Raw genomic sequence first — 18,134 nt, 5'->3', positions numbered from 1 at the left:
CGGGGGGGCCCTAGGACTGGAGAGCCCTGGGCACGGGGAGGCCCTAGGACCGGAGAGCCCTGGGCAGGGGGGGCCCCTAGGACCGGAGAGCCCTGGGCACGGGGGGGCCCTAGGACCGGAGAGCCCTGGGCAGGGGGGGCCCTAGGACCGGAGAGCCCTGGGCAGGGGGGGGGCCCTAGGACCGGAGAGCCCTGGGCACGGGGGGCCCTAGGACCGGAGAGCCCTGGGCAGGGGGGCCTAGGACCCGAGAGCCCTGGGCAGGGGGGGCCTGTGACGTAGTGGGGGTACCTGGCTGGTTTCTATGCTGCTGGCTCTGGGGGAACCCCCACTGGCTGCCGTGGGGACCACGACCCAGCAAAACAGGATGAGTCACTATGCAAACCAGTGGCCAGACACCCCCCATGGAGAGGAACAAAGGAAGGTGGAATGCTGCCTTGGCTGGGGGGCAGGGCTGGAGGTGAGTGAGTTGGTTGCTGGCTGTCGGAGGGCATGGATGAGACAGCCTAGGGAGAGGAGCTGGAGTTTAGGGGCCCAGTCTCCCCCATCTCGAGGGGGCCTGAGGCATCCTAGCCCAGTTCCTGTGACCAGATTACATCTGTGCTGCGCTGTGCTGGAGGAGCAGTAAACCACCCTCAATTCCACTGGCTGGTGCAGTCTGTTTGCGCCATTTCGGGGTGCAGGAGACGGGGGACCCCAACGCGCCGTCACACTGGTGTCAGAAGTGGGATGCACTGCACCCCGTGGATGGAGCTTCCAGCGGCAAGCGACAAGGTGCAGTAGAAGCAAGAGCCCTGGAGCCAGGCATGCTGGAGACAGAGCGAAGCGGTTCCTGGGAATCGTGGGGCGCTGCAGCACTAGACTGGTGAGTCTGCACCGAGGGGCCCAGCGGGCAGATGGCCTACGCCCGACTCTTGAAGGCAGAGCTGGTGGGGCTGTGCAGAGAGAGGGGCTTGCCTGTGCGGAAAGCAGCCAAGGCCCAGCTGATTACCCAGCTGGAAGAGAATGACCAGCCACAGGGCCAGGATCTTGTCCCCAGGGGAAGCAGCCAGACCCCCCCTGAGAGTGTGTCAGGCTCAGAGAGGGGGAGGAGCGCTGGAACCCACCGGAGAGATGAGACAGCGTCTCCCGGGAGGCCTGCAAGCCGTAGCCCATCTAGGGCAGGGGCCAGACCAGCGGAGCTGCGGCGCCTGGAGATCCAGCTGCGGATCAGGGAATTGGAAGTAGAGGACCGAGAGAAGGACCGCCAGGACCGAGAGAGGGAGCGCCAAGATCGAGAGAAGGAGCGCCAAGATCGAGAGAGGCAGCGACAGCATGAGCTGGCCATGGCAGAGCGGAGAACCGGCGGGGCACCGGCTGCGCCAAGTGCGGATGGGCCCCAAGGTCCCAGGGCTGCCAGCCACTTGGAGAGGCTCGTGGTGGCCCAATTGAAGGACATGGGTGACATAGACGGGTTCCTCAGCTCCTTTGAGAGGGCCTGTGGACTGCAACGGGTTCCCCCAGCTGACTGGCTGCAGGAGCTCATCCCCGCACTGAGCCAGGAGGCGGCCGGAGTGCTCAGTCAGCTGGAGGACCTACAGCCAGGGGATTACAACCGAGTCAAGGAGGCCCTGCTGCACAAGTTCGGGCTGACCCCCGAGATGTACAGGAAGAAGTTCCGGGGGGTACAGAAAGGGCCACGGGAGACCTATGTGGACCTGGCCTCCCGCCTGGCGCAATACTGCCGCAAGTGGGTGTCTGGAGTTGGAGCCCAGACCGCAGAGGAGCTGCTCAAGCTGGTCATGATGGAGCAGTTCTATGAAGCGTGCCCACCCAAACTGAGGCTGTGGCTCAAGGACCGGAGACCAGAGAACCCCCAGGAGGCCGGGAGACTGGCGGATGAGTTCACGGAGAGCCGGTCCGGGTGTGAACGGGAGTCCCGGAGAGAAAGGGAACCGCGCAGAGACCGGATCTCGGCTGAGCGACGGAGGGAGTCAACTACGGGGCGAGACCAAGGAACAGGTCGTCTGCGCCCCAGAGAACCAGCCAGGGCCTGGACAGAGACAGCCCAAAGCCTAACTTGCCATCGCTGTGGGCAAAAAGGCCACAAGAGGGCTCAGTGCACCAGGTCCCAGGACCGGGGACTGTCCAGGGTTAACTGGCTGGGGCGGGAGGAAGGGCAGGCTGCCCCAGAGGCAGGGGCTGGCAGGCAAACCTCAGCTCAGAGAGAGGGGAAGGATGCTCTGTGCACCTCCCCTGGGAGGTCTGATTCTCAGGAGGCGGATTTCTCCGTGTACCGGGTGGGGGCAGGACGGCCCCTGCGGAGCGAGTGCCTCATACCCCTGGAGGTGGATGGTAGGAAGGTGACGGGCTTCTGGGACACGGGGGCGGAGGTGACTCTGGCCCGATCCGACATAGTGGCCCCGGAGCGGATACTACCCCACACCCAGCAGACCCTGAAGGGCATAGACGGGTCCCCGTTTAAGGTGCCTGTAGCCAGGGTGCATCTGAAATGGGGGGCGAAGAAAGGCCTCAAGGAAGTGGGGGTGCACCCGCACTTGCCCACCGAGGTGCTGATGGGGAACGACCTAGAGGAGTGGCCCCATGAATCCCAGCGGGCTCTAGTCACTACCCGGAGCCAGAGCCAGCGGGGGGCTGACAACGTGGGTCCAGGGAAGGACTCCTGGCAGCGTCCTCAGGGTCCCATCCCAGTGGACACGGGGTCCAGCCAGGCTGGGACTCCGGACCTAGGCAGAGGTGGGGGACAGATCCCGATCCCTGCCTCAGCAGCTGAATTCCAGGCTGAGGTGCAGGCAGACCCCTCCTTGCAGAGGCTGAGGGACCAGGCTGGCCTCCATGCAGCTCGGCCCCGGGGGAGAGGTGGCCAGGAGAGATTCCTGCGGGAGCGTGGGCTCCTGTTCCGTGAGTGGCTCCTCCCCAGGAAGGCGAGGGCATGGAGGGTCCAGCGGCAGCTGGTCGTCCCCCGAAAGTATCGCCTCAAGCTGCTGTATTTGGCCCACGATGTCCCCGTTGGGGGCCACCGGGGGATCCGGAGCACCCGGCTGAAGCTGCTCCAGCACTTCTATTGGCCGGGAATCTTTACAGCCGTGCAGCGGTACTGCCGGTCCTGTGACTCCTGCCAGAGGGACGGGAAGGCCCAAGACAGGAGGAACGCGGCTTGGGGGTCTCTACCCCAGATAGACCCTCTGGGCTTGCTGAGAGAGTTATGGGAGGGGAAGTCCTCCCTGGATGGAGCATCGGGGGTGGAAGCCGCCCTGGCTGTCCAGAGAAGGCTCGCTGGGCTCATGGCCCTGGCCCGAGAGACCCCGGCCAGAGATCAAGGCCAGCGGAAGGGTGGGTGTGACCCCCGAGGACAGGCCTGGGCCAGTCACCCTGGAGCGGGGCGGCGAGTGGACAGAGGGAAGCCAATTCATGTGGGGCCTCGCCACGGCCGGCCCGAGTCAAGGGGAGCACCCATGTCCTCAGGGCGGGTTCCCACGCAGAGGACCCGAACTTCCCTAGGTCACGAGTGGAGTGACCCTGCTCAGTTCGCTCTCGGAGGGGGGAGAACTGTGACGTAGTGGGGGTACCTGGCTGGTTTCTATGCTGCTGGCTCTGGGGGAACCCCCACTGGCTGCCGTGGGGACCACGACCCAGCAAAACAGGATGAGTCACTATGCAAACCAGTGGCCAGACACCCCCCATGGAGAGGAACAAAGGAAGGTGGAATGCTGCCTTGGCTGGGGGGCAGGGCTGGAGGTGAGTGAGTTGGTTGCTGGCTGTCGGAGGGCATGGATGAGACAGCCTAGGGAGAGGAGCTGGAGTTTAGGGGCCCAGTCTCCCCCATCTCGAGGGGGCCTGAGGCATCCTAGCCCAGTTCCTGTGACCAGATTACATCTGTGCTGCGCTGTGCTGGAGGAGCAGTAAACCACCCTCAATTCCACTGGCTGGTGCAGTCTGTTTGCGCCATTTCGGGGTGCAGGAGACGGGGGACCCCAACGCGCCGTCACAGGGCCCTAGGACCGGAGAGCCCTGGGCACGGGGGGGCCCTAGGACCGGAGAGCCCTGGGCAGGGGGGGCCCTAGGACCGGAGAGCCCTGGGCAGGGGGGGCCCTAGGACCCGAGAGCCCTGGGCAGGGGGGGCCCTAGGACCGGAAAGCCCTGGGCAGGGGGGGCTCTAGGACCGGAGAGCCCTGGGCAGGGGGGGCCCTAGGACCGGAGAGCCCTGGGCAGGGGGGGCCCTAGGACCGGAGAGCCCTGGGCACGGGGGGGCCCTAGGACCGGAGAGCCCTGGGCAGGGGGGGCCCTAGGACCGGAGAGCCCTGGGCAGGGGGGGCCCTAGGACTGGAGAGCCCTGGGCAGGGGGGGGCCCTAGGACCGGAGAGCCCTGGGCAGGGGGGGCTCTAGGACCGGAGAGCCCTGGGCACGGGGGGGCCCTAGGACCGGAGAGCCCTGGGCAGGGGGGGGCCCTAGGACTGGAGAGCCCTGGGCAGGGGGGGGCCCTACGACCGGAGAGCCCTGGGCAGGGGGGGCCCTAGGACCGGAGAGCCCTGGGCAGGGGGGGGCCCTAGGACCGGAGAGCCCTGGGCACGGGGGGGCCCTAGGACCGGAGAGCCCTGGGCAGGGGGGGGCCCTAGGACCGGAGAGCCCTGGGCAGGGGGGGCCCTAGGACCGGAGAGCCCTGGGCAGGGGGGGCCCTAGGACCGGAGAGCCCTGGGCAGGGGGGGCCCTAGGACTGGAGAGCCCTGGGCAGGGGGGGCCCTAGGACTGGAGAGCCCTGGGCACGGGGGGGCCCTAGGACCGGAGAGCCCTGGGCAGGGGGGGCCCTAGGACTGGAGAGCCCTGGGCAGGGGGGGCCCTAGGACCGGAGAGCCCTGGGCAGGGGGGGCTCTAGGACCGGAGAGCCCTGGGCACGGGGGGGCCCTACGACCGGAGAGCCCTGGGCAGGGGGGGCCCTAGGACCGGAGAGCCCTGGGCAGGGGGGGCCCTAGGACTGGAGAGCCCTGGGCACGGGGGGGCCCTACGACCGGAGAGCCCTGGGCAGGGGGGGCCCTAGGACCGGAGAGCCCTGGGCACGGGGGGGCCCTAGGACCGGAGAGCCCTGGGCAGGGGGGGCCCTAGGACTGGAGAGCCCTGGGCAGGGGGGGCCCTAGGACCGGAGAGCCCTGGGCAGGGGGGGCTCTAGGACCGGAGAGCCCTGGGCAGGGGGGGCCCTAGGACCGGAGAGCCCTGGGCAGGGGGGGGCCTAGGACCGGAGAGCCCTGGGCACGGGGGGGCCCTACGACCGGAGAGCCCTGGGCAGGGGGGGCCCTAGGACCGGAGAGCCCTGGGCAGGGGGGGCCCTAGGACTGGAGAGCCCTGGGCAGGGGGGGGCCCTAGGACCGGAGAGCCCTGGACAGGGGGGGCCCTAGGACCGGAGAGCCCTGGGCAGGGGGGGCCCTAGGACCGGAGAGCCCTGGACACGGGGGGGCCTAGGACCCGAGAGCCCTGGGCAGGGGGGGCCCTAGGACCGGAGAGCCCTGGGCAGGGGGGGCCCTAGGACTGGAGAGCCCTGGGCAGGGGGGGCCCTAGGACCCGAGAGCCCTGGGCAGGGGGGGGCCCTAGGACCCGAGAGCCCTGGGCAGGGGGGGCCCTAGGACCGGAGAGCCCTGGGCAGGGGGGGCCCTAGGACCGGAGAGCCCTGGGCAGGGGGGGGCCTAGGACCGGAGAGCCCTGGGCAGGGGGGGCCCTAGGACCGGAGAGCCCTGGGCAGGGGGGCCCTACGACCGGAGAGCCCTGGGCAGGGGGGGGCCCTAGGACCGGAGAGCCCTGGGCAGGGGGGGCCCTAGGACTGGAGAGCCCTGGGCAGGGGGGGGCCCTAGGACCGGAGAGCCCTGGGCAGGGGGGGCCCTAGGACTGGAGAGCCCTGGGCAGGGGGGGGCCCTAGGACCGGAGAGCCCTGGGCAGGGGGGCCCTACGACCGGAGAGCCCTGGGCAGGGGGGGCCCTAGGACCGGAGAGCCCTGGGCACGGGGGGGCCCTAGGACCGGAGAGCCCTGGGCAGGGGGGGCCTAGGACCGGAGAGCCCTGGGCAGGGGGGGGCCCTAGGACCGGAGAGCCCTGGGCAGGGGGGGGCCCTAGGACCGGAGAGCCCTGGGCAGGGGGGGCCCTAGGACCGGAGAGCCCTGGGCAGGGGGGCCCTAGGACCGGAGAGCCCTGGGCAGGGGGGGGCCCTAGGACCGGAGAGCCCTGGGCAGGGGGGGCCCTAGGACCGGAGAGCCCTGGGCAGGGGGCTGGCTCGGCCGCAGGGGAGCAGGGGGCCCTCGTGGGGACTCAGAAGACCAATGCTCCGTGCCCCCTCCCTGCCAGGGAAGCCCCCACCCCACAGGCCCTGACCCACCTGCTCCTCCCCGGGTTCAGGGAGGCCTGGTCCACCTGCCGGTCGTAGTCACTCAGCACGTCGTGCAAGGCGCCGTCGTCCCCGAAGAAGCCCCACGCGGTGACCACGGCCATGCGGCCCTCGACCTCGTCCACCGTCTCCACGTGCCGCGCCTCCGCCATGAAGCAGCTGTTGGTGCCGGCGTCTGCCAGGCGGGCGGGAGAGCCGTGAGGGCCGGGACGCGCCGCACTCTGGGCCACGCGAGGTCCCCCCCCGCCTCCCCCGGCTCCCTCTGGCCGTGCCAGGCTCCCCGGGGCAGGGCCACTCACCCACGACCAGGCCGACCTCACACGGCTCACGCCCGGCGCCGCTGCTCATCATGGTGCCAACGGTGTCGTTCACCACGGCGATCACCTTGATGCGGTAGCGCTGGTCGGGCAGAGAGGGGACAGGCTCAACGGCCACCTCCTAAGTGCTCCCTAGGGGGCCCGCCCCACACTGCCCCACTGCTCCCTGGGGGGCCCGCCCCACACTGCCCCACTGCTCCCTGGGGGGCCCGCCCCACACTGCCCCACCGCTCCCCGAGGGGCCGGCCCCACACTGCCCCACTGCTCCCTGGGGGGCCCGCCCCACACTGCCCCACTGCTCCCTGGGGGGCCCGCCCCACACTGCCCCGCCACTCCCCGGAGGGCCCGCCCCACACTGCCCCACTGCTCCCTGGGGGGCCCTCCCCACACTGCCCCACCGCTCCCTGAGGGGGGCCCGCCCCACACTGCCCCACTGCTCCCTGGGGGGCCCGCCCCACACTGCCCCACCACTCCCCGGGGGGCCCGCCCCACACTGCCCCACTGCTCCCTGGGGGGCCCGCCCCACACTGCCCCACTGCTCAATGGGGGGCCAGCCCCACACTGCCCCACCGCTCCCCAGGGGGCCCGCCCCACACTGCCCCGCCGCTGCCCGAGGGGCCATCCCGTCACTGCCCCGCCGCTCCCCGAGGGGCCCGCCCCACACTGCCCCACTGCTCCCCGGGGGGCCCGCCCCACACTGCCCCACCGCTCCCCGAGGGGCCTTCCCGTCACTGCCCCACCGCTCCCCAGGGGGCCCGCCCCACACTGCCCCGCCGCTGCCCGAGGGGCCATCCCGTCACTGCCCCGCCGCTCCCCGAGGGGCCCGCCCCACACTGCCCCACTGCTCCCCGGGGGGCCCGCCCCACACTGCCCCACCGCTCCCCGAGGGGCCTTCCCGTCACTGCCCCGCCGCTCCCCAAGGGGCCTTCCCGTCACTGCCCCGCCGCTCCCCGAGGGGCCCGCCCCACACTGCCCCACTGCTCCCTGGGGGCCCGCCCCACACTGCCCCACTGCTCCCTGGGGGCCCACCCCACACTGCCCCGCCGCTCCCCGAGGGGCCGGCCCCACACTGCCACGCCGCTCCCCGAGGGGCCGGCCCCACACTGCCCCGCCGCTCCCTGGGGGCCCGCCCCACACTGCCCCACTGCTCCCCAGGGGGCCCGCCCCACACTGCCCCGCCGCTGCCCGAGGGGCCATCCCGTCACTGCCCCGCCGCTCCCCGAGGGGCCCGCCCCACACTGCCCCACTGCTCCCTGGGGGGCCCGCCCCACACTGCCCCACGGCTCCCCGAGGGGCCATCCCGTCACTGCCCCGCCGCTCCCCGAGGGGCCCGCCCCACACTGCCCCACTGCTCCCTGGGGGGCCCGCCCCACACTGCCCCACCGCTCCCCGGGGGCCTTCCCGTCACTGCCCCGCCGCTCCCAGAGGGGCCAGCCCCACACTGCCCCACTGCTCCCCGGGGGGCCCGCCCCACACCGCCCCACCGCTCCCTGAGGGGGGCCGGCCCCACACTGCCCCACCGCTCCCCAGGGGGCCCACCCCACACTGCCCCACCGCTCCCCAAGGGGCCGGCCCCACACTGCCCCACCACTCCCCAAGGGGGGCCTTCCCGTCACTGTCCCACCGCTCCCCGAGGGGCCAGCCCCACACTGCCCCGCCGCTCCCCGGGGGTCCACCCCATACTGCCCCGCCACTTCCAGGGGGCCCGCCCCACATTGCCCCACTGCTCCCTGGGGGGCCTTCCCGTCACTGCCCCGCCGCTCCCCGAGGGGCCGGCCCCACACTGCCCCGCCACCACCCAGAGAGCCCCTGTCCCACCCAGGACTGTCCTACACTTCCCTGGTCACCAGGAGGCTCCCCACAGCCCCCTCCAGGGGCAGCCCCACACCCTGCCCCGACGCTGTCCCATCGGGTGGAACCCCCTTTACGTCTTGCTCATCGATGGCGTTTTGCAGTAACCGCACCACGTCCTGCCCCTCCACGCCGGGGCACGTGAAACCCTTTGACCAGGAGATCAGGACGCTCTGTGGGGAGAAGCACAGGCACTGGGGTCAGCCAGCCCTGCCCCTGCCCCACGGCGCCCCCTGCTGGGAATCCCCTCCCCACGGCACCCAGCCAGCCCTGCCCCTGCCCCACGGCGCCCCCTGCTGGGAGTCCCCTCCCCACGGCGCCCAGCCAGCCCTGCCCCGGCCCCACAGCGTCCCCTGCTGGGAGTCCCCTCCCCACGGCGCCCAGCCAGCCCTGCCCCGGCCCCACAGCGTCCCCTGCTGGGAGTCCCCTCCCCACGGCGCCCAGCCAGCCCTGCCCCGGCCCCACAGCGTCCCCTGCTGGGAGTCCCCTCCCCACGGCGCCCAGCCAGCCCTGCCCCGGCCCCACAGCGTCCCCTGCTGGGAGTCCCCTCCCCACGGCGCCCAGCCAGCCCTCCCCCTGCCCCACGGCGCCCCCTGCTGGGAGTCCCCTCCCCACGGCGCCCAGCCAGCCCTGCCCCGGCCCCACGGCGCCCCCTGCTGGGAGTCCCCTCCCCACGGCGCCCAGCCAGCCCTGCCCCGGCCCCACGGCGCCCCCTGCTGGGAGTCCCCTCCCCATGGCGCCCAGCCAGCCCTGCCCCAGCCCCACAGCGCCCCCTGCTGGAGTCCCCTCCCCACGGAGCCCAGCCAGCCCTGCCCCATGGCGCCCCCTGCTGGGAGTCCCCTCCCCACAGCACCCAGCCAGCCCTGCCCCGGCCCCACGGCGCCCCCTGCTGGGAGTCCCCTCCCCACGGTGCCCAGCCAGCCCTGCCCCGGCCCCACGGCGCCCCCTGCTGGGAGTCCCCTCCCCACGGCGCCCAGCCAGCCCTGCCCCGGCCCCACGGCGCCCCCTGCTGGGAGTCCCCTCCCCATGGCGCCCAGCCAGCCCTGCCCCAGCCCCACAGCGCCCCCTGCTGGAGTCCCCTCCCCACGGAGCCCAGCCAGCCCTGCCCCATGGCGCCCCCTGCTGGGAGTCCCCTCCCCACAGCACCCAGCCAGCCCTGCCCCGGCCCCACGGCGCCCCCTGCTGGGAGTCCCCTCCCCACGGCGCCCAGCCAGCCCTGCCCCGGCCCCACGGCGCCCCCTGCTGGGAGTCCCCTCCCCACGGCGCCCAGCCAGCCCTGGCCCGGCCCCATGGCGCCCCCTGCAGCCCGAGCGCTGCGCTCACCTGGTCCAGCTGCGTCTGGTGGCAGGTGAAGGGGAAGGAGAGTCCCAGCTCGAAGTCTCTCTGTGGCGGATGGCGCCCATCCAGGAACTGCCACAGGCATTTGGCCATGAAGGCAAAGAGCTGGGGAGCAAGGCCCAGAATTAGCAGGGCAGAGTCCCCCCGCCCCCTCCCCGTCCATGGCGGAGTCCCCCCGCCCCCTCCCCGTCCATGGCGGAGTCCCCCCGCCCCCTCCCCGTCCATGGCGGAGTCCCCCCGCCCCCTCCCCGTCCATGGCGGAGTCCCCCCGCCCCCTCCCCGTCCATGGCAGAGTCCCCCCGCCCCCTCCCCGTCCATGGCAGAGTCCCCCCGCCCCCTCCCCGTCCATGGCGGAGTCCCCCGCCCCCTCCCCGTCCATGGCAGAGTCCCCCGCCCCCTCCCCGTCCATGGCAGCACTGTGCTCCCAGCGCCCACCTGCCCGAGGCTGCCTGGCTCCTGGCACCCCCTGCTGGCTGGCGTGGAGCAGGCGCCGCCCCACCTCCTGCTCCCCCATGAGGCTGCCCATGCCCCTACCTGCTGGCCGGAGCCCCGGCGCAGTTCCTCTGACACGGGGAAGGTCTGGTCCTGCACCGCCACGGTCTGGCGCTCCTCACCCCTCAGCTCCACCAGCAGCACCCGCAGTCTGGTCTCTCCCAGGTCCAGTGCCAGGAAGTCGCCTCTCTCTGCCCGAGACGCCGTGTCAGGGCCCGAGCACCCAGGGCACCGGAGCTGCTCCCCGCCGGCCTGCTGCAGGCCCCTGGTGCCCCGCAGCTCCAGGACCGGCCACCCCGACAGGCTCTGCAGCCGTGTCCCCCAGACTGGCCGGGCGGCGGCGCCGGGGACAGACGCCCATGGGCCCATGCCAGCTGCCTGCCTGTTCCTTGTGCCCCCGCCCCGGCCCAGCAGCCTGGGCACTGCTGACCCCACCCCCGGAGCCCAGGCCCTGCCGACCCTTACCGGTGCCGTCGGGGGTGGAGCGGATGAAGGCGGGCAGCATGCGCACTGTGGCCTGGTCGTGCGTCCGGTGGCTCAGGCCCCGCTCCATGGCCTCCAGCATACGCTCCATGACCGGGCGCAGCATCGCCAGGGACAGGCACAGGGGCTGCAGGGCGCGCTGCATCTGTGGGGGCAGGGCTGGTCAGGGAGCACCCAGGGGCGCTGGCAGCCGGCAGGGAGCAGCAATGGGCCTTACCTGTGCGGTGAGGTGCCTGGCCTGGCTCTGAGGGCTGCCGTTCTCACTGACGCCAGCAGGCCCGTGGCCAGGGCACGTGGGGCTCAGCTGGCTCGGGGGCAGCTCCCCCAGCAAGGGGTCCTCCATGTGGGAACTCATCTGGTGCCTGAGGGGCAGAGAGCAGGGTGAGTGCCCCATACCCCTAGGCCCCTGCCCCCACCGGGCGGGCAGCCACACGCCCACGCGCTGAGGGCTCTGGGACAGACGATGAAGAGTGCATGTGCCTCAGTTTCCCTGATGTGGGCCCTGCTTAGCCAGGCGAGGGGACAGAGCCCTGTGCTCTTTGCAGAAGGCCAGAGCTGCAGGTGTGGCAAACACCTGGCGGCCTGGGCCCAGGGCCCTGCACAGAGCCCAGCTGGCCACTCCAGCTCCTGGCCATGGGGCACTTAGCCCCTCCCAGCCCAGCTGGCCCCTCTTGAGGCTGGCTGCGTGAGCAGCTGGAGGCCAGGCAGGGGATCCCCGAGGGGGGGTCTGTGTGGGAGTGGAGGCTGGGCTCCGCCCGCCGCGCCCAGATGTCCCAGAGCCCTGCTGCGGTCAGCGCTGGCCGGGCGTCCCCCCGGGGCAGGAAGGGGGCGCCCTCAAGCGCCCAAGCCGGGGCAGTCGCTGCAGGGCGCTCACAGCGCGACCCGGGTGCCGGGGCTCCGAGGGTCGGGCCCAGCAGGCAGGGAAGCGAGGGGCTGACCCAGCCCGACCAGAGACCCATGGGGTGGGGCTGTGAGAGCAGCAGGCCTGTGGATCCCCGACAGGCTCACGCACCCGGCACCCAGCCACCCACACGCCCTCCACCCCCAGCCCTGTGCACCCCCCCCAGCTAGCCTGGGCACCTGCAGCCTGCTGGGCCGCACCCGAACGCCCGTGCATGGGCGCACCGTGCCGCGCAAGAGGCCTCGGCTAACCCCAGTGCCACCGAGGAAGCCACCGGATACGTGACGCAGGAAATGCCAAGACCCGGGGAGCCGGGGTCCCTCAGCGGCTCTGGCTCTCAGGGGGGGCACACAGGGGCGCTCAGTGACAAGGGGGGAGTTTGTGGTGTCAGAGAACAGCCCAGCGCTGGAGCCGGCGTCTGGTGCCCTGGTGCCCCCGGCCCTGCTCAGAGGACACCCTCAGACACAGACAAGGGGCGGCAGAGGGACCCCGACCGGCCCAGCGGGTCCCAGCGAGGGGGGGACATTGGAGGGGGAGGGAGGGGAGAAGAGGGGCCCAGGCGACCCTCTTACCTGGCGAGAGACAATGGAGGGGGAGGGGGAGGGGGAGGGTTAGGGTTATCGGGGGTATCGGGGGCTCTGCTGGGAGACGGGGGCTGTTTGGGGGGACAGAGCAGGGCAGGCAGGACTCAGCCGGCTGCGGGGAGACTGGCCTGAGGGATCCTTCGCTGTTCAAAGCTCCACAGCCCCTCCTGCTGGGTGCGGCTGGGAGTCGCTCTGGGCGGGAGAACAGGGGGTGCTATTCCCTCTGGGGGTGGAGGCCCTGGGGGCTAGGGGGAGGGGACCCCCTGAGGGGCTCACGGCAGAGTAAGGCGGCTGGAGGCCCTGAGAGGCGCTGTCCTGGTGGCAGAAGGATGGACACCCCCCCAGGTGAAAGTGGGCCCCCGGAGATAGCACCCCCAAACTTCCCCCATGGAGCACCACACCTATGGCCTGCCCCTACCCCACAGAACACCCCTGAACTCCCCCCCATGGAGCACCACACCTATGGCCTGCCCCTACCCCACAGAGCACCCCTGAACTCCCCCCCATGGAGCACCACACCTATAGCCTGTCCCTCCCCCACAGAGCACCCCCGAACTCCGCCCACGAGCACCCCAACACAGAGCTCTGCATGCGCACAGTGCCGCCCCCGCTAGCTTTGTGCCCAGCTCCGTCAGTGCACCTGGCTCCTGGCGCACCCAGGCTGCCTTGGCACGTCTCTGCCCACTTGCTCCATCCCCCCCCCCCGGCCCTGCGTCCTGGGCACGTCCCCGCCAGCCGGCTCACCCCGGCCAAGCCCAGCTCCGGCTCCACCCGCAGGCTAACGGCCTGGCAGGCAGCCACCTGCAGCTGGCCCGGCGCCCCAGGGCACAGCCCGGCAGGCCCCCGACCGCGCCTCTCGCCGAGCCCCAAGGGGCGGTGGGGCCAAGAGATTCCCCAGCCCTCCGAGCCGGCCTGCCCCGGGCCAGGGGGCCCCGCTGGGCCACGCCCGAGCCCACCCCCCCCGGGGGACAGCAGAGCTCCCGCAGGCTGCGCCCAGGCGAGGGGCCGGCCCAGCAGGGCGTCTGGCTCCCCAAGGGAGGAGCCTGCCTGGGCCGTGGCGAGGGGCGGGGCACCCTCCAGACCAGTCCTGCTGCCACGGCCTGGGGGAAACAGGGCCCCGGGGCCCGTCACCGTCTGCTCTGTGGCTGCAGGGCTGGGACCCCCGGCTGTGTGGCCACAGGCCCCTCCACCACTGCCCCCAGAGAGGCAATGGGGGCTATGGGGGGGCTGAGGCAATGGGGGGGCTGAGGCAATGGGGGCTATGGGGGGCTGTGGGGGCTGAGGCAATGGGGGCTATGGGGGGCTGTGGGGGGGCTATGGCAATGGGGGCTATGGGGGGCTGTGGGGGCTGAGGCAATGGGGGCTATGGGGGGCTGTGGGGGGGCTGAGGCAATGGGGGCTATGGGGGGCTGTGGGGGCTGAGGCAATGGGGGGGCTATGGGGGGCTGAGGCAATGGGGGGGCTATGGCAATGGGGGTTATGGGGGGCTGTGGGGGGGCTGAGGCAATAGGGGCTATGGGGGGCTGTGGGGGCTGAGGCAATGGGGGGCTATGGGGGGCTGTGGGGGCTGAGGCAATGGGGGGGCTATGGGGGGCTGAGGCAATGGGGGGGCTATGGCAATGGGGGTTATGGGGGGCTGTGGGGGGGCTGAGGCAATAGGGGCTATGGGGGGCTGTGGGGGCTGAGGCAATGGGGGGCTGTGGGGGCTGAGGCAATGGGGGGGCTATGGGGGGCTGTGGGGGGCTGAGGCAATGGGGGGGCTATGGGGGGCTATGGGGGGCTGAGGCAAAGCTTCTCCAGACAGAGCAGGTGAGAGAAGGGCGCAGGAAGCAGCCAGAGAGCAGCGCGCTGGACACACCCAGCCCCGGAGCTGAGGGGAGCTAAGCGAAGAGCTGCCAGAAGAGGAAGTGAAGGGCTGGGGAGGAAATTGCAGGAGCCTCCCCCCCCCCCCCCCAGGATCTGCCCAACGTCTGGGTCTGGCCAGAGTCAGGTCCTGGGGCAGGCGAGGGGCCTCCGGCGAGTGCGCGGCGCCCGGTGCTGCAGGAGCCACTCACGCCCAAGCCGGAGCTGCGTCTCTGCCCGGCTCAGCTGGTGAAGCGGGTCTCGCCCTCAGCGGGTCGGGCGTGGAGTCCGGGGCGGCTAGTGGAGGAGCCGGGTGTAACAGCAACGAGGTGCTGAGCAAACCAGACTGGCTGGAGTCACGGGTCTGAAACTTCCGCAGATGGCATCTGCCCCGCCCTCCCCCGCCCCCCCGCCCCCCGGACACCCGGCTTCCAGGCAAAGGCGTCAGGCTAGTCACGTAGCTCGGGACCGGACTCTACCAGGAACCTCACCCGGCACTTGGCTTGGAGCCCTTGAAACGGGCAAGAGCTGCCAGGCCTACGGGTGATTTTCAAGAGCTGAAAGTCCTGGCCACGCAGGTGTGACGGCCCCTCGGGGTTCCCCCGAATCCTGCAGCCCCGTAGCCACAAGAAGAGACGCGGCCACGCGTGGAACAGAGAGGGGTTGATTGATCCCCCGGGGCAGCCCAGCACAGACGGGACGTGGCTACAGGGCCCGGGGCCAGGATGCCTCAGAGCCCTTGGGGCAGGGGCCATCGCCCCTAGGCCCCAGCTTAGCCCCCTCTCTCCATGCTTCCCCGACAGCCACTGCCCCCCCCAGCCAGGCGCTGGTCTCCCCCTCCCCCCTTTGTCTCTCCCTGGGCGCTGAGCCTGGGTGTCTGGGTGGATCCACATTTGGGGGAGTCAGTGAGAATCTCCCCTCCCAGCGCAGGGCCCCGGTCACAGAGCAGACACCCCCCCCCCCCCGGCGCCACAGCAGGGAACAGAGACGGGAGCCCTTGTGTAATGGACCCAAAGGAAAACCAACCCCCCAGCAACGGGGGAGACGCCTGACGGCTCACGGAGCCCGTGTGCCCAGTGACGGGTCAGGCCAGCCTCCCTCTCCCTGCCACGCGTGGGCGCCAGCCACCCCACAGGGCGTGGAAGGTGAAAAAGTCCAAACTGACGCCAGAACAGACTTCCCAGAGCTGCACCAGGGCCACGGCTGCCCAGCTGCTCCCGGCCACCGAAGGGCGACTGACCAGCCGCCAGCGTTAATTCCTTTGTGCCTGATTTCATATTCAACCCGCATTGAACGTCCTGCAGCTTGTTACCCGGCCCTCGTGCTAGTCTTGGGTCTGCCACCAGCGCCAGGGGAGCTACCGGGTGACAGGCACAGCCCACCCAGGGCACCAGACAAAACCCACCCCGCTCGCGACTGCAAGGCCTTAGCACAGGCATGTCCAAAGTCCGGCCCGCGGCCAATTGCGGCCCGTGTTCCGGTTTAATACGGCCCCACAGGTAATTTGGCAATATCTATCTTTTATGGCCCCCAACGAATCCATATGTATTGAGATGAATACATTGTAAAATCTCAGTTAATGTCAGTTGGTCTAAATCAGTTATAAATATATTTGGACACAACATGTATACTTGGTGTTATGTTCCTGTTCATATTTTTTGAACTTAAAAGTTGACAGACACCCTTTATTACCAATAATATGTAATGTACTTTACAATGTTCCTGACATATATTTCAGCTTCCTGGATTTATTTTCATCTGGCCTTCAGATATGAAAGGCAGAGTGATTTAACACCTGTTTAGATTTGTCATCCATGTGACGAAATGAAAAGTATGCTGTTTGCAATAAACTTTGCATAAAATAGTTAATTTGCATTTAATTGTAATCGTTCAAAGAATGTCAGGCAAAATGGTCGGCCCTCACGCACGTTCACTTCATCAAATCTGGCCCTCTTTGAAAAAAGTTTGGACACCCCTGCCTTAGCAGGAACCCAGCCAGATCCCCCCCCACGTAACCCCAACCCCCAGCCCCACGTAACCCCAACCCCCAGGCCCCACCGACCCAGCCTCAGGCACCCCCAGCCCCATGTAACCCCAACCCCCAGACCCCGCCAACCCAGCCTCAGGCACCCCCAACCCCACGTAACCCCAACCCCCAGTCCCACGTAACCCCAACCCCCAGGCCCCACCGACCCAGCCTCAGGCACCCCCAGCCCCACGTAACCCCAACCCCCAGACCCCACCGACCCAGCCTCAGGCACCCCCAGCCCCACGTAACCCCAACCCCCAGCCCCACATAACCCCAACCCCCAGACCCCACTGACCCAGCCTCAGGCACCCCCAGCCCCACGTAACCCCAACCCCCAGACCCCGCCAACCCAGCCTCAGGCACCCCCAACCCCACGTAACCCCAACCCCCAGGCCCCACCGACCCAGCCTCAGGCACCCCCAGCCCCACATAACCCCAACCCCCAGACCCCACCGACCCAGCCTCAGGCACCCCCATCCCCACGTAACCCCAACCCCCAGGTCCCACCGACCCAGCCTCAGGCACCCCCAGCCCCACGTATCCCAAATCCCCAGCCCCACATAACCCCAACCCCCAGACCCCACTGACCCAGCCTCAGGCACCCCCAGCCCCACGTATCCCAAACCCCCAGGCCCCGCCGACCCAGTCTTGTTCCCAACCCCCACCTAGTCCTGCGGAGAGTGGGAGTAGCCAAGTCCGGGCACGGCCTGCCAGACACACATCACGGGCTTGGGCAGGGGAGGTTTGGACTCACCATGGCCCACCCAGTGACTCAGTGGGTGGCAGCGGGCTCCAGCCGGGGAGGGGCGCTGCAGCCCGGGGCAGGCAGTTAGGGGCAGCAGGCAGGCCCAGTGGGGATGACGGTGCTCGGGACCCCTCACCTGCGCCAGGCAGGCCCACCCCCCGGACACGCCCCCAGGGGCTGCAGCCCCCACCATGCCACGCCCCCAGCACCTGCCCCCACCCCAACGGGCGAGAGGCCACGGGGACCCCAGCACAGGCCTGGTGCGTGCCCTGGGGGCAGGGCCGTGGGGCGGCGTGTGGGGCAGGGGGAGGGGCTTGCCGCTGCTCCCTGCTGAGCTAGGACGGTTTATTTCCAGGCCGATTTGCATTTCCCCTCGTTGCAATTGGCGCTTGTAGATTCCAGCCCAGTGTTTTAATTAGCTCGGCTCGTCCTTGTGCCATGAGCGAGGCAGCCACGTTAACGAGCCTCGCGGTGGGGCGGCTCGGCAGGTGTGAGCAGCCCTGGGCTCAGACCCAACCCGCCCCCGCCAGCCCCGCCGCTGCCCCAGCCCCTCCCTTTGCAGAGGTCCCGGGTCCCGGCTGCGGGAGGAACCGGCCCGGCCCGGCCCGGCCCACGAGCTCTGCCCTGGGCTGGCTCAGGGCCCCGGCGGCCCCAGGGAAGCGGGGCGGGTCCCGCAGCCCGAGCCACCAGCTGGAAGGGCCGGGCCGGGCGCGGTCACGTAGCAGCGGAGCCGGGGCGGGGATCTCGGCTCAGACCCGCCCCCGCCCCCGCCCGGCCGGTCTGCCCGACGCGTGCGGGCGAGGCGGACTCTGCAGGCGGGAGCCGGGGCCCGGTGCTCGGCCACCGCGACGTGGACCGACGGCTCCGCTCCGCTGGTGCCTCCCCGCGCGCCCGGGCAGCAGCTGGCAAAGGGCCGGCCCCAGAACCAGAACCAGAACCGGCCCCGGCCCCAGAACCAGAACCGGCCCCGGCCCCAGAACCAGCCCCGGCCCCGGCCCCCCGGCCGCAGCCAGCCCGGGGAGACCCCCGCCCGCCCGCCCCGACTCACCGGGCTGGGGGTTCGGGGTGCGGGGCTCCGGGCGCAGCGGGACGCTCGCTCCTCACGCCCAGAGGGGAGAACAAAAGTGAAAGCAGCCTGCCCTGAGCGGCCTGGCCCGCCCCTTCCCTCTGCCTGGGAACCCGCAGAGCC

General features: G+C 70.9%; 1 protein-coding gene across 2 annotated transcripts in view; it reads right to left on the bottom strand.

Moving 5' to 3' along the window:
- Nucleotides 1-18,134, bottom strand: part of HK3 (hexokinase 3) — a 27,646-nt gene extending 9,512 nt beyond the window's left edge. Inside the window, exons 1-8 of one of the 2 annotated variants that reach the window (XM_089769430.1) lie at nt 17,994-18,134; nt 11,062-11,206; nt 10,827-10,989; nt 10,404-10,552; nt 9,855-9,974; nt 8,609-8,704; nt 6,663-6,762; nt 6,355-6,538 (exon numbers count right to left, since the gene is read on the bottom strand). In XM_089769430.1, coding sequence (XP_089625556.1) covers nt 6,355-6,538; nt 6,663-6,762; nt 8,609-8,704; nt 9,855-9,974; nt 10,404-10,552; nt 10,827-10,989; nt 11,062-11,199 — 950 coding nt within the window. In that variant the 5' untranslated portion in view covers nt 11,200-11,206; nt 17,994-18,134. Of the gene's footprint in view, nt 1-6,354; nt 6,539-6,662; nt 6,763-8,608; nt 8,705-9,854; nt 9,975-10,403; nt 10,553-10,826; nt 10,990-11,061; nt 11,207-14,383; nt 14,542-17,993 lie in introns of those variants that run through there. The other variant, XM_089769429.1, reaches the window with a different exon arrangement.

The sequence above is a fragment of the Pelodiscus sinensis genome, chromosome 16 (genome assembly GCF_052426305.1).
Source record: "Pelodiscus sinensis isolate ZL-2025 chromosome 16, ASM5242630v1, whole genome shotgun sequence".
Lineage (NCBI taxonomy): Eukaryota > Metazoa > Chordata > Testudines > Trionychidae > Pelodiscus > Pelodiscus sinensis.
This window is presented reverse-complemented; position numbering and strand designations above follow the sequence as displayed.